At 40.2% G+C, this 15,571-nt stretch overlaps 1 protein-coding gene across 3 annotated transcripts in view; it reads left to right on the top strand.

Annotated features, from left to right (window-relative positions):
- The first annotated feature begins 2,743 nt into the window (after nucleotides 1-2,743).
- Nucleotides 2,744-15,571, top strand: part of CDKL2 (cyclin dependent kinase like 2) — a 28,406-nt gene continuing 15,578 nt past the window's right edge. For 2 of the 3 annotated variants that reach the window (XM_089532285.1, XM_089532283.1), the window contains exons 1-7: nucleotides 2,744-2,831; nucleotides 5,708-5,853; nucleotides 8,671-8,865; nucleotides 10,909-11,103; nucleotides 11,528-11,706; nucleotides 12,334-12,446; nucleotides 13,433-13,572. In XM_089532285.1, coding sequence (XP_089388411.1) covers nucleotides 8,698-8,865; nucleotides 10,909-11,103; nucleotides 11,528-11,706; nucleotides 12,334-12,446; nucleotides 13,433-13,572 — 795 coding nt within the window. In that variant the 5' untranslated portion in view covers nucleotides 2,744-2,831; nucleotides 5,708-5,853; nucleotides 8,671-8,697. Of the gene's footprint in view, nucleotides 2,832-5,631; nucleotides 5,854-8,670; nucleotides 8,866-10,908; nucleotides 11,104-11,527; nucleotides 11,707-12,333; nucleotides 12,447-13,432; nucleotides 13,573-15,571 lie in introns of those variants that run through there. The other variant, XM_089532284.1, reaches the window with a different exon arrangement.

Below are 15,571 nucleotides of genomic sequence, written 5' to 3'. Positions count from 1 at the left end.
CCTGTCCCTGCAAATGTAGCCTGATTGCCACTCAAGGATACTGCACTTGTTGGGGAGTTCAGCATTTAATAAACATGTTCCACACCACAATATTTATATGCAACCTAAGATTCAATAGATAGTTGGACACTTCACTGCAGTATGGGACAATGCTATAGAGACCATCAGTCACTCATACGGGAACTGAAGACAACTGAATGCTTGGTGGTCCGATCTCCTGAAAGTCTTATACATCTGTGATATACTATGTATTCCACTAGAAGGAAATGTATTCTTTATTTCAGCGTTCAACAATCTTATGCTTATGGATACGATCATTCTGACCAGGCAAAACAGACAATCATCTGGGAGACCATGTATTGATCACCACTCTGTATTCCCTTGATCTAGTTAGGAAAATGCATATGTAAGGGCCCTTTCACACCATATTATAGCAATATGATTCCAGTCAAACATGGGTGCAGTTTATGGAATCTTGGGATTTGTAGTTTGGTGAGGCACTATTGTGGTGGGACGAGTGTACATTTGCAGAAAACTTTGCAGACCTGTAGATGCGACAGCAATGTGCCTAGGGACTACAGTGATTCTCATCAAATCACTTCTGTTTTTTGCTATCTTGTTTTGTTCTTATTAAAAGAACAGCAGGAGTGACTGACTTGCAGTATTCATGTTATTCTCTTTTGAGAAATTGGCAGGGTTTTTTTCTTGCCTTCAGCCAGTACTGGGTCTACAAAGAGCTCTCCTCCCGTTAAATTATCTTCACTGTCAAGTCAGCTCCTCAATCGCACAACCAAACACTCTCCACCAAGCCATGGTAGCAGAGGCCAGAAAATGTTCCTCCTCTTGCATGGCATTAAGGTGAATAAATAATAACTGGTATTGAAAATGTGGATTTTTAAAAGTTTTAAAAATCTAATCCTGTTTTTTAAAGTGTTTATTTATACCCCGCTCTTCAGCCAAAAAGGCTATCACGAGCGGCTTACATTGTTTAGAATTAGACATGTTGGCAAAACAAACATTTCCAGCAGTTGAGCCTGACAACCTGACACAAGCTTGTTCATGTTTGTTGCAAACATTTTTTGTTTTAGAGGTCCTCAAACAGAGGCTGGATGGCCATCTGTCGGGGATGTTTTGATTGTGATTTCCTGCATGGCAGAATGGGGTTGGACTGGATGGCCCTTGTGGTCTCTTCCAACTCTAGGATTCTATGTATTGTATTTTTAAAAGGACTGCTGACTGATGAAATGCTGTTCAATCTCTTGCATAACAGTAGTATTTGCGGAACGAAATATAACGTGAAAAATACAAACGATGGTCCCAAAAACACACTGCAGCAGAAATAACCCAGTCTGCTTGTAACAGCCCCTGACTCAAGGCTAGGGAATTCTAGGAACTGTAGTGTGGGAAAAATTTAGCCTTCTCTATCAGTGCCACAATAAAATACAGTTCCCAGGATTCCCTAGCACTGAGCCAGGGCAGTTAAAGCGGTCTCAAACTGGGTATTATTTCTGCAGTGTGTTTTTGGACCATAGTTTCTACTGCAATTTCTATCTCTGGAGTTTATCACACGGGAGGATTTTCTCTTAATTTCGAATGAAAACAAAGTGGGGCCAAAACGCATTCACATGAATTCGCTAGTTCAGCAAATTTACGTGAATCCGAATTGCGTTCAAACTGACTTCCCATTGCCCAAAACTAGTTTGCCACTGCCCAAAATTGCGTGTGGTAGTCTATCACACAATAACATGAAACCCCATGATTGTGTTCGGACTGACTTCCCATTGCCCAAAATTGTGTGTGGTAGTCTATCACGCAATAATGTTAAACCCCATTATTGCGTTCGGGTTGCCATTTTAGGGTTGCCATAATTCTTTACTATAAACCGGGGCAAAATGTAGGACAAAATTTAGACCAAAATGTAGGACAATTGCAGGATAAAATTTAGCCCCAAATGTAGGACATTTAAGAAAAAATGGAGGACCTTAAATGTGCTACAGTTTGGGCTAAATTGTATCTTACAATTGTCCTACACTTTGGTCTAAATTTTGTCCTACAATTGCAGGACAAAATTTAGCCCAAAATGTAGGATATTTAAGAAAAACAGAGGACCTTAAATGTCCTACATTTTGGGCTAAATTGTACCCTACAATTGTCCTACACTTTGGTCTAAAATGTGTCCTACATTTTATCCTTACAATTGCAGGACAAAATGTAGCCCAAAATGTAGGACATTTAAGAAAAACGGAGGAGCTTAAATGTCCTACATTTTGGTCTAAATTGTATCCTACAATTATCCTACACTTTGGTCTAAATTTTGTCCTACATTTTATCCCTACAATTGCAGGACAAAATTTAGCCCAAAATAGGAAATTTAAACTCCTCTATTTTTCTTAAATGTCTTAGATTGTTGGGCTAAATTTTATCCTGCAACTGTCCTACATTTTGGGCTAAAGTTTATCCTGCAACTGTCCTACATTTTGGGCTAAATTTTGTCCTACACTTTGTCCTGCTTTATAGTAGAGAATCATGGCAACCCTACATTGGATTATATACTTCCAATGTCCCTGGTCTGCTAAACTCCCCAATCTGTATGACTAATTCCATTCCCTCAGTGTCATTCTCATTTGGAGGGGCCCATTTGTGAGGCCTTCCTCCTCTAAGGACCAGGTTGAGGCCTACTACTTTAGGCAAGCGGGACAAAGCAGTAGGCCAGGCCGCGTTGCCATGGCAACCGCCTGGGTCTTGACGTTCCATTCCCTCTGCTTGGCTCCAGCTGGCGCCGCCTTCCATCTTTTGCACCTGAGCAGAGGATACAGGAGGCTGCAGGACAGGTGAGCAAGGCAGGGCTGCACCTGAGCCAGGTGTGAGGTACTGGGGGGGGGGGGAGGCCAAAGGGAGTTGACTTGGGTCCCCACTCCCCTTTCTTTCGGGTTAAAGGAGGTTAGGAGAGCAAGGGGAGCTACCATTCACTGCCACCTCCACTGTAGAAACAGGTCCTCCTTTTCCAGGACATGGCCTCCAGGAGGCATTCCAAAACGCCCTCCATTTTGGGCATCACTAAAAGAGCATGGACTTTTATTTACAGGGGTGTTTTTTTGCTTTTGTTTTCTGTCCAGGGGGGGGAATGCCACAATGTCCTCCATTTTGAGCATGACTAAGAAGCATGGATTTGTATTGATGGGAGTGGTGTTTTTTTGGCTTGTATTTTCTGTCCAGGGGGAAGTGCCAAAATACCATCCTTTTTGAGCATGACTAAGGAGCATGGGTTTGTATTGAGAGGAGTGTTTTTAGGCTTTAATGCCAAAATGGTCCTCCATTTTCAGCATGACTAAAAACATTCTGGGCATCACTAAGGAGCATGGACTTGTATTTATAGGGATACTTTTAACTGTTGTTTTCTGTCCAGGAGGAATGCCAAAATGGTCCTACCTTTTCAGCATCACTAAGGAGCATAGGTTTTTACTTATAGGAGTGTTTTTAGTTTTTGTCAAGGAGGAGTTGCAAAATGTCCTCCATTTTGAGCATGACCAAGAAGCCTAAAGTTATATTCATAGGCGTGTTTTTGGCTTGTATTTTCTGTCCAGGGGGAATACCAAAATGTCCTCCATTTTGAGCATGACCAAGAAGCCTAAAGTTATATTCATAGGCGTGTTTTTGGCTTGTATTTTCTGTCCAGGGGGAATACCAAAATGTCCTCCATTTTGAGCATGACCAAGAAGCCTAAAGTTATATTCATAGGCGTGTTTTTGGCTTGTATTTTCTGTCCAGGGGGAATACCAAAATGTCCTCCATTTTGAGCATGACCAAGAAGCCTAAAGTTATATTCATAGGCGTGTTTTTGGCTTGTATTTTCTGTCCAGGGGGAATACCAAAATGTCCTCCATTTTGAGCAGGATTAAGGAACATTGATTTATATTGAGAAGAGTGTTTTTGGCTTGTATTTTCTGTCCAGGAGGAATTCCAAAATGTCCTCCATTTTGAGCATGACTAAGGATGGGTTTATATTTATAGGAGTGGTTTTTTTAGCCATTGGTTGGTCATATCTTCCATTTTTCTTGAATGTCGTACATTTTGTGGTGCCTTGTCCCACTTTGCGGTTAGGACTCAGCAAATGGCAAGCAGTCATAACTACAATTGTTGTTGTTGTGCGCCTTCAAGTCATTTCAGACTTATAGCGACCCTAAGGTGAACCTATGATAGGGTTTCCTTGGCAAGATTTGTTCAGAGGACGTTTGCCATTGCCTTCCCCTGAGGCTGAGAGCGTGTGACTTGCCCAAAATTGCCCAGCGGATTTCATGGCTGAGCTGGGAATCGAACCCAGAATCGTAGTCCTGGTTTTCTCTTACTAGAATAGGCCCAGTGAATCTGGATGGCAAGCCTGCATTTAGGAGAACCCCATTGCTTGAATGAGTCTCCTTCAGTTGGGATTGACAGTCGGATGCAGGGCAGTGCCTGCTTTTTGTCTAGGGCAGTGGTCCCCAAACTGTGCCCTTTAAGAGATTTTGGACTTCCGCTCCCAGAAGCCAATGGTTGGCCGGCCAATAGTCTGGGATTGTGGGACCTGAAGTCCAAAATCCCGTAAAGAGCACAGTTTGGGGAACCACTGGTCTATGGGATCCTGCAACACTCCTGATGTTTTTGGACTGCCAGTCCCAGCCATCTTCTGCAGCAATAGTCAACGCTGGGAGCTGCAGTCCAGCAACATCTGGAAGGCCTCACTTCGCCTAACCCTTACCTATACGCAATTACTGAGTCAGACTCTCAGGAGATTGTAGTTTTATTGTGCTACGTAGTTCTGTTCTGCTGTGCGTGGCCAGGTCCTCTGTAAATCTCTTGTCTCAGATCAAATAAGTCAGTACAAGAAACGTAACATGCATCTGAGAAGGTAGGCTCAAGACTATGGAAACTCATGCTACCAGTTTGTTTCTTTCAGTTAGCCTCAAAGGTGGTACAAGATCTCTTTGCATACTGGTTTTCCAGACTAACACAGTGATGTCTTTAAATACAGGCAAGGTTTGTTTGTTTAATTTATATCCCACTTTTCTCGCAGTATAGGACTCAAGGCTGTATTGCATTGCTGATAGGCCTGGAGAAAGAGGATTCATCTGCTGGTCTGGATCTGTGGAATAGAGACACCATTTACAGCTTGGGAAAAGTTCCTGGTCATGGCATTATTCTGGCATTTCTATGGCTGGGACTGGGAATATGCTTTTCCACCTGTGGCTGGTTTTGTCTGGGAATTTCTTGTCAAAAAGGGCAGACCTTGTTGCTTTTATTGGAAACTTGGCTTGTATAATGTGCCTTATTTATTAACATTACTGTTTGTTTGTTTTTTCATGCAAAATCCAAGGTGCTGAGTTTGATTTTGAAAGCCTTAAATGGACTAAATGGGATACTTCTCCTTTCTCATTTACCCTTCCTGTGAAGATCCTCAAGAATCATCGGCTTCCAATACAACTTTGTTAGTGTGAAGATTATCTTTTAATACCATCAGGGTGTTTTTCAATCCAGAGGCATGGATTTTAATACTCTCCCCCAGAAGATATCTGTCACCTTGATGGATGTTTTGCCGGATGTTTTGAAAATATTTGATTGTATTTTTCTTATCATTTTAATAGTTTCGTATTTATACATACTCTTAAGGGTACTGGCGGGAGTGAAAATAGAAGTCAATCTAAATATTTTTGTGCTTTGTTTTTAAACTAAGGATTTTCAGATGAACTGCTGCAAGGAGCTAATACAAGTGAGCTGTGTCATAGAATATGAGTGGTAAAAGAGATCTGAGATGCAACTGTGTTCCTGCTTAGTTCTAAGCTTTTCCTCAGATTTACTTACTGCTTTACTGTCCTCACAGTAAGTACGCATTTCCAGTATGAACAGATTTCTAGTCTGTTATCTGCTGATACAGTTTTTATGATACTGTGTATGATTTTATTACTTTGGATTTTTTGTCATGGTGTATTTTTATTTGTGAATTGTTTTGAGACTGGATTACCATAAAATGTGGGGTATAAATGTAAACCAAAACAAAATAAAATATGCACTGATATCAGAAGAAATAGTAATGGCTGCAAAATATCAAAAACATGTGCTTCCTAAATGTGAAAGACTGGTTGTTTCATGCTTAGAACAGATGCATTGAAATTACAATGCTAAGTACCATTGATTTTACTCTGTTGTAAGCATGGCTGAGTCTGGATTCAAACCACTGAATTCCATTCCTCTGAATCCTGTTCTTACACAGTAGGAAATGTAGGCCTGTTACAGACTGCCAAAATAAAGCTGCTTCTGGTCTCTTTGGAGGTATGCTATTTAAATGATGCATGTGTCCTAAGAGTCCGGAAGTCGCGCCAAAGCCACACTCCATTCCTAAGCACTGGAGGGCAGCTTTGGTGCAGCTTCCGGATTCTTAGGATGCATGCATCATTTAAATAGCATACCTCCAAAGAGACCCGAAGCAGCTTTATTTTGGCACTCTGTAACAGGCCGTAGTATGTTTACTTTTCTCCCCAGTCTCAGTAGGCACCATCAAATATATTTGGCCTCTTAAGATACAATGGCCTGTTACAGACAGCCAAAATAAAGCTGCTTCGAGTCACTTTGGAGGTATGGTATTTCAATGATACATGGGTCCTAAGAGTCCAAAGGCCGCACCAAAGCCACGCTCCAGTCCTAAGCACTGGAGTGCAGCTTTGGTGAAGTTTCCAGACTCTTAGGACTCATGCATCATTGAAATACCATACCTCCAAAGTGACTCGAAGCAGCTTTATTTTGGCTGTCTGTAACAAGCCAAAGAGAAAAGACACAGTTGAATTAGAAAAGGTGTGTTCTCTTTAAGGGAGATGCTAAATAACAGGATAAAAAATATCCATCATAGTAACATGTCATATCTCACCTATACTATGCAATTTCTTGATCCCCCAAAGCATTAGGGATGAGTTTTATTCTTAAAGTAGAAGGAATCAACTACTATGAAATGGTAACCTACTTTGAGGCCACAATTGCAGATTATTATTTTGCCCAACTGATATTTTTATTTTAGATTTCGCATCGGGTGTTGTATTAAATTGAATAGATCAGACATTTAAAACCTTGGGTCTATTTTTTATTCTGTCTTTCGAACTGCTAGAAAGTCTATCCAGCAATTCATCTAAATGTGCTTCTGTTTTATTGACACAATGTTTTCACAACATAAACTGGCACCATATAGACAGGTAACATAATATTTGATCCTTGGAAAATGATTATGGGCAGGTAACATTTCTCTCAAATTTCTAACAAATTATTTGAATATTAACTTTTGTTGTTCAAAAATAACAAGATGAAGATGATTTTATGAGACATCAATACTTTCAGCTTATATCTTGTACAAGTACTTCTGAGGGAGAAAAGCTGAAACAAGAAAGAGTTGTATACAGTTGACCCTTCTTATACACTGATTTTTTTATACACGGATTCAAGCATCCACGGTTTGAAAATGTTCAAAAAAGTATAAATTTCAAATATCAAACCTTGATTTTCCAGTTTTTATAAGGGACACCATTTTGCTATGTCATTATATTTAATGGGACTTGAGCATCCACGGATTTTGTTATAAACGGGGGATCTCGGAACCAAACCCCAGCATATAACAAGAGTCCACTGTACATCTTTAAAATCGTGCTTTTAATTATCTTTTTAAAAACCAAGTAATTTCCCACCCTTTCCTGCAAATGTATGGAAGATTCAAATCAAGTGTTGGTATTCAGAAATGAAACTGTGTATGGGTAAAGACAGACGCCCTATTTTAAGTGTAGTGGAAATATTCTGAGAACCATTTCTTATCCACAGACACACACACAATTTTTCTATCATGGAATGAGCTCTCCAACAAATATTTCCAGAAGTTTCCATTCTATCAAGGAAAAGTCAGCTGTGATTGATGCTTATTGGTTAGTGATGCTTATTGGTTAGTGCTTGTGATTTTATCAAGGTATAGTACTTATCTGTCCTCATTTCTTGAAGATTTGAACAATTCACACTTGCACTCAAAAAGTAAAGAAGGATGAATGTGTAATATTATGTATGTCATTTTAAGTCTTTCTCTTTCTTTAGAAACATTCAGTTTTTCTGCTCCATTATTTGCCTTGCAAGCCACTTGTGCAAGGGGTTCCCAAAGTTAAGTTGATATTGATAGTAAACCATTATTTCTATTAGCCAACAAGGCTTGACTGTCTCATTGTTGTTCAAAAGAGGGAATGTGTACATTTTGGTATTTACTGAATGACAAGGATTGTTTTAAGGGTTCATAGATTTCTTATTGCAACCCCTTCTCCTTCAAACCAGTATACCATAACCTGTTGCCGTTTTAAAGAAGGCAAATTTCTAACTTCTTGTGATACTGATTTATCCCGTGGCAGATTATACATTTCTGGTTGCCACCGGCAGCTAGGTGACTGAATTTTTGAAGTACTTTATATGAGTCAAGCCAGTGTACATCCTAGCAAAAATCTTGCTGCCCTATAATGACTGCTTTGAAATGTTAATTTATATCTTTGACCATTGTAGCAAACTGAATGATCTCATTATAAAGAATGAGTCAACCACTGTTTGGATGTATATGTTGTTTACAGGGTAACAAATGGCTTCATAATACAAATGGCTATACTGTACATGCTTTATATCTTACAGCCTGGGGACCCATCTCTTTGTATTCAAATGGAAAAGTATGAAATCCTTGGCCTTGTGGGTGAAGGAAGCTATGGAATGGTGATGAAGTGCAGGAACAAGGAAAACGGCAGGGTGGTTGCCATCAAGAAATTTTTGGAAAGTGAGGATGATAAGATGGTTAAAAAAATTGCCATGAGGGAAATTAAGCTTCTCAAGGTGAGGCTTTGGCTGGACTTTTCCTGGTTTCTGTGGCTGCATTGCTTTCCCCTCAGTCTATCATGTTAGCAAGCTACTTTACTGTAAAAGCCCCTAAGGCAATTCTGCATGGTCTGGAACAGTTGGCAGTTATATGTCAGTGACAGGTACTGTAGCCATGCATATTTTGAGGGGTGGAAACTTTCATGGAAGTTGTTCTGAATAGTTCTCTCTATTAATTTCTTCTCTACATTGAATAAGAAATGGGTGGAATTCTTTAACTTCTGTCATCTTCTTTGAAAGCAGTCAGGGCTGGAAATGGGCAGGAATAGAAAACTACAAAGTAGCTCTAGCAAAACATTCCCATTAATTACACCATTTCAGTTTGTGCTGGTTAATGCATACAGGGAACTTTGTGGCTGGCTGCTTGCTACTAAATTCCATTTGCTTTGAAATTTTGGACTCCTCACATGGCTTTGGCAATTGTATCCATGATATCAGGTACCTGCGTGTATGAATTGTGCCATGGGTTGGAGCAAAGGCATGCATTCTTGTAAGGCTTAAAAGACTGGGGGCAGGCAATAGGATCCCTCCCCACAGCACCTCTCTTTGGAATGAAATTCTCCACTGGCCTTAACCAGTACTAGCTCACAACTCTGATGTCAATGAGCCAATTAATCTGTTCCAGGTTTTAGTCCAGAATTTAAGAGAGCTATCCAAAGGTCAGAACCTGTTTGGGGAACAGAGTTCACCACTGAGAGTACATACTAAAACTCAAACTGGATTTTCCTCTCCAGTGACATTGGTGCCAGTAGCCATCACTGGTCTCAAGCATGGTTGGTTGTTTCTTTGATAAGTAATGCTTACCAGGTTTTCTTCTTAGCCAGGCTTAGCCAAAGCATGGTTAAGGTGGAAACAAGTTGGTACTAATTTCATTTTATATCAGAACTGATGTAGTAATCAAATGTGCTGCATGCGGGGGAGAATTCACTTCTAGAAAAGAGGAGAGTTATGGTAAAGGGAGTGTATTTAAATGCTGAACAGTTTTGTACTTGTGTCAGGCTATCTGGATATTTTGGATACAGTTCCCTTCTGTCTTGACTATGGCCATTTGTGCCCATGCTCTTCTTTTCTTACTTGTATTACCTAAAATGTGTGAAGGTAATTGGGGAAAGACTGTGCATGGTTATAGCTACACAGACAATGATTCAAAAGCACCTGGTTTTGCTATGTAATGCTGTTTATGATGGTGATATTTCAAAACAGCAAAAAAAAAAAAATTGTCCCTCAAACTAACCAGAAATGACTGGAACATCACTTGTTTTTGGAAAATGGCAGTAGTGTGGCTCTAGTTGCTCAGGAATGAAAAATGATCCTCTGACCCTCCAAGCATGTTCATCCCGGCTTAAACCAAATACCATATCAAAAACATGGCCTTTGTGGGAAGAGAGGAGGATTTGGCCCCATGGAGGTGGCCTGCGACAATGTTTTGAGCAAGAATGGGTCAGTTAAGAGGCAACAGTTGGTAGTAAATTCATTATGCAACAACATGTTCATATTTAGAGCCCACGCTGTAGAATGTTTGGGAAATGTGCGGCCTTTCAGATATTGTTTGGCTGCAGCTCCTATCAGCATTAGCCAGTATACCTGATGATGTGAGTTGATGGTGGTTGCAGGCCAACAACATGTAGAAGGGTCAGTCCTACTGTGACATTTAAGAAATCTATGCTGAGGGGGATAAAATCACAAACTAGGAGTCTTGTGATCTGAAGCTGGAATTAAGCTACTGCACTATGTAAGCAGAGCTGATGCAGCACACAGTGACTAAGAGCAGCAGGAGATACAAACTAAGGCTGCAGTCCTGCATGACTTTACTTGAGAGTAAGCCCCATTGAACACAGTGGGGCAGCATTGAATTGAATGCAGTGGAACTTACTTCCTAATAAACACGCATAGTTTCATGAGACTGCAAATAAGAAAAGGCAATTATGGTGAATATTTTCAGATTCAATGTACAGCTGGATGCTGAAGTAGTTCTGTGACGCATTTTCTGTCTCCTGATAGCAATTAAGGCATGAGAACTTGGTGAACCTGCTGGAAGTCTGTAAAAAGAAAAAACGATGGTACCTAGTGTTTGAGTTTGTGGACCACACAGTCCTTGATGATCTTGAGATGTTTCCCAATGGCCTGGATTATAATAGAGTTCGAAAATACTTATTTCAGATTATAAAGGGGATAGGATTTTGTCATAGTCATAATGTAAGTAAACTTCTTTATCTGCCTAATAACTTGCATCAGCATGTTGTTTGTTCTTGATTAAATACACCCCAGCAGTTGAGCTTTTAGACTGATGTCTGGCTAGTGAGAGTTAGAAATGAACAATACAGATTATCATTCTAAAATGCTATGGGGAAGGTTGGCAAAATGAGGGCATCCTCCCCTTAAATTTTTCCATTATTCCTTAATGTCTAGAATTGGAGTTGAACATTTAGAAACAGAGTTTAGGAATCCAAAGAAAAGGGGCAAGTAATGTTAAGAAATGATTAACAGCAGGTACAAGTGTTCTAAGTGTGAACAGTTTTCAATGTCTTGTGTTCTGTGGTACAAGAAATATGGGGCCTAAAGGACAATTTGTTAATGTAAAGACATGTTCTTTTTTTTCTTCCCTTTTCATTCTTTGCAGATCATACACAGAGATATTAAGCCTGAGAATATACTGGTGTCCTATTCGGGAATTATCAAACTCTGTGACTTTGGTTTTGCTCGAACACTGGCAGCCCCTGGCGAAGCCTACACCGATTATGTAGCAACAAGGTGGTATCGAGCCCCTGAGCTGTTGGTTGGAGATATTAAATATGGCAAGTAAGGAACCATAGCTTAATGTGACATTGAACTATCCCTAGATTTTCAGGCTCATCTTAACAACAGCAACTGAGTTGATGACTGAGGTATCTGAGTAATATATTGTAGCACAAACAAACAGGCATTACTCAATGTGGATAGGCCTTTTTTGTTGTTGTTCTCTTGTTGTGGTGACTGTAATTTTTGTTCCAGCATTGTGTCCCCAAACTGTTGAAAGTGAAAGAGTGTGGAAGAGTCTTTGCACAAAGAATTAAGAGAATAGAGTCAAATAGTTAGTGTGATATGAGTATTTCCCCTCTTGCTGGTCTATTCCTCTCTGGCTTAAACTGATATTAGTAGAGGGGAGGGGGATTTCACATCTTCCTCAATAATCCTTTTCTAGTTTTCTTCCTAGCCTGTAGTCTAGCATAGTGTTTTAAATAATTTCCCCATCCTTAGATGGAGTTCTTATAATAAATCTTAATTATTTTTTCTCCTAAGCTAGTTTCTTTTCTCCTTAATCAGACTTCATGGGCAGAACCTTCACTCATTCCTCTATAAGAACGATTAGCTTATTTTGTTATTATCACAGAAGATACATTTTGGCATATTCTGTCTCTGAGTAAAGTGTTTCTATTTCCTCCCCAGGGCTGTTGATGTGTGGGCCATTGGCTGCCTGGTTACAGAAATGCTTACAGGAGAGCCCCTTTTCCCTGGAGACTCTGATATTGATCAATTGTACCATATTATGAAAAGTATGGGTAAGAGAGCATTTCTCATTTCCCCTCATTTAGCTGACAGAGATTTAGAATATTCAGGTTAATGTGAAAAGTGGTTTTGTGACATTTAGCCATGTTGGATGAGTTGTCTTCTTGGTCCATGATGCAATCCAGAACAGAAATGGCCCTACTATGACATTGGATACCTTAGGCAAAGACTCCCAGAGCTAGATTATGAACTATATTTGGAGAAATTTAACATTCGTGAAACTGAGTGTTTGTGGGGTAATAGGACATCCAGTCCAAGGGAACTAATAAGTTTCCATTGGTTTTAGAGTCATGGCTTTATTGTCTCTCCTCTTGTCTGGATTACACATATGATGTAATTGTATGGGATTGCAAAGAAGCTGCAACACGTGATATTGGCTATATAATTCCGGTTTCTGCGATACTTTTCATCTTTTTTTTAAAAATGGATGGTGAAGTTTTAGTCACACTTCCAAGGATAAAGTCTTTGAGGTGTGTGTGTACAGAGACAGGTGGATGCTGGAGAAATGTTTTGTAATAAAGGGTGATGATTTTTTTATCTGCATTTTTTTTATTGCTGGGGTGTTTTGACATTTTGGCTGAGCTTTTTTTCTTTTAAGCCGCTTTAAATTTTATCATAAAAGGGCAGGATACAAATAGACAAATAAAATAAAGTAGGTTTTGTACCTGGTAGAATACCAGAAACCAGAGAAGCTGCTTAGTGGGGTGGAGGTACAAGGTAATATATACCTCTTTGCCCTTCCCAGAAGGATAATATATTGTATAAAATGAGAGAGATAATGCACACTCAATTCTTAACCCTGCTAGTATGAATTATACCACTTGTTTTTCAGGAGATGGTGTGTGTGTGTGCGTGCGTGTGTGTGTGTATGCTGCAGAGTACATACACATAAACCATGTAAGAGTATTGCCCTAATTTTTCTTTTACAGTTTTTCTATGTTTTGAAGACTGAACAACAATATTAAATTATCCATTTCAGGTAACTTAATCCCAAAGCACCAAGAATTATTCTATAAAAATCCTCTCTTTGCTGGAGTGAGATTACCTGAAGTCAAGGAGCTTGAACCTCTTGAAAAACGATATCCAAAGCTCTCTGTGGCCGTCATAGAATTTGCTAAGGTAAATACATTACAAGCAGTTTATTTTTCCACTTTAGGTGTGTTGATAGATCTGTCTTTTTTCTCTGAGATTTTTTTAAAAATTAAAATTGGGAATGTATCTAGGAGTATCTGAGAGTTGAATGTAATCAGGGAGCTATCTTGGATTGTGTTCATTTGGGTCCCAGATGCCTTTTCAGGCACAGAAGGGAATAGGAGTGTCCACTGTCAACCTCTTAGGACCCAAACAGACAGGCCAAAATAAAGCTGCTTTGGGTCACTTTAGAGGTATGCTGTTTAGATGACACATACATCCTAAGAGGCCAGAAGCTGCACCAAAGCAGTGCTCCAGTCCTTAGGACTGGAGCGTGGCTTTGGTGTGGCTTCTGGCCTCTTAGGATGCATGCATCCTTTAAACAACATACCTCCAAAGTGACCCGAAGCAGCTTTATTTTGGCCTGTCTGTTTGGGACCATAAATTTGCAGGCAACGTGAAGCTTCTGAATTAGCCAAGCTTGGTAAAAATTCTATTGGACTGGCATTTTGCCCTTAAGTACCAGACAATCATTCTTTCTGCCTGCTGTTTTCCACCACCCCTCCCCCCCCGGCTCCTAGAATAATAAACTCACATTTATTTACTCATTCACTCTTTCATTGTTTTATTTATACCCCAGCTTTTCCCCAAAGCTGGGACTCAAGGCAAACTTAAAAGATAAAGGAAATTACAAATTAAAAAAATGGGTAAAACTGTACAAAAAGTTAAGATTAAAATAGTATTACACTGTCAACAGAATTAAAATTATGTAAAATGTTGCTTTAAAGGCAAAGAATAAAGATGCTACACAGCAGTGTTTCTATACTGGGACTCCCAGAGCAGGACTTCAAGGGACTTTTAGTGGGTGAGGCTTTTGGGACAGTGCATGCTCCCTCTGCCTGTGTCACCCCACTGTGTATGCCATTCCATCCCCCCACATGTGTACTGGTCTGAAAAAGAAGGGAAAGGTGGGCAGGAGACGGAGCACGGGAGATGGAGCGTGCGTGGAGGTATGGAGAGGTGTATGCGGGGGGGCGGCATGGGGAGAGGGAGCACATGCTGCTCTGTGCCCTGAAAAGAACTGGACAGTGCATGCGAGACGGAGTGCATGCAGGGGGATTAAACAGCATGCTCGGGGGACAGAGCAAGGGGGATGAGAGGGCTGACTGGTTGTCACCCCCTCCTGGGGTGTCACCCAGTTTGGCCCGCACTCCCCCAGTGACGCTACTGATACTACAGTGTGCTAAAAAACCCTTAGCTTTTAAAAACTTTGCACATTATATCATAAGTACAATGATATTCAGAACTTGGCTGTGGGATTCTGGTGCTGTAGTTCAAAAGAAGAAATGCTGTTTCTAGGCCCTAGTACTGAACACCTGTATAGAACTGCTTGCTGGAAATTCTGCAATCTAGTCCTACATTAGGGTAGCTAGATTGGGTCCAGGATGGGATTCCTATAACTTTAATCCATAACACATCTTGGAGCAGGTTGAAGTACTGTAAACCTCTGTCAAGTACATCAAATGTATGTCACCTTCATCTTCCAAACCCCAACTTTCTGCTGTAGCCACTCCCAACATAGCTATTGCCTTGGCAGGAGAGAGCAGGGAAAGTTATTGATGTGCATACCATGATAAGAACTGTGAAGACACACCCAACTAAAGATGGTGGCAGATTTGGGTGTGTGATGCCGGCACCCTGGTGAAATCAAACTCTTTTACCCAAAAAGGCTCTGATGCTGAATATAAAGTTCAAAAAGGAGGAAGTTTAATTTAAAGATCAAAAGTAGAGTTTTTTCCTCCCCAGCTCTAGATAACTTGAAATAAAGAATACTTTACAGTTTGAGTTTCAGCAATCTTCAGGATGTCATCTCTCTGGGTTTAATCTTGGTTTGATTTTCTCACTCAATGGAGCTGGTGCAAAGTCTTTCAGCTCCTGATTCCTTTGACTTCTTTGTTGTTGATAACTAAATTGGCTAACGTGTAAG

The sequence above is a fragment of the Sceloporus occidentalis genome, unplaced genomic scaffold (genome assembly GCF_023333645.1).
Source record: "Sceloporus occidentalis isolate IW3139 unplaced genomic scaffold, rSceOcc1.0.p SCAF_7, whole genome shotgun sequence".
Classification (NCBI taxonomy): Eukaryota; Metazoa; Chordata; class Lepidosauria; order Squamata; family Phrynosomatidae; genus Sceloporus; species Sceloporus occidentalis.
This window is presented reverse-complemented; position numbering and strand designations above follow the sequence as displayed.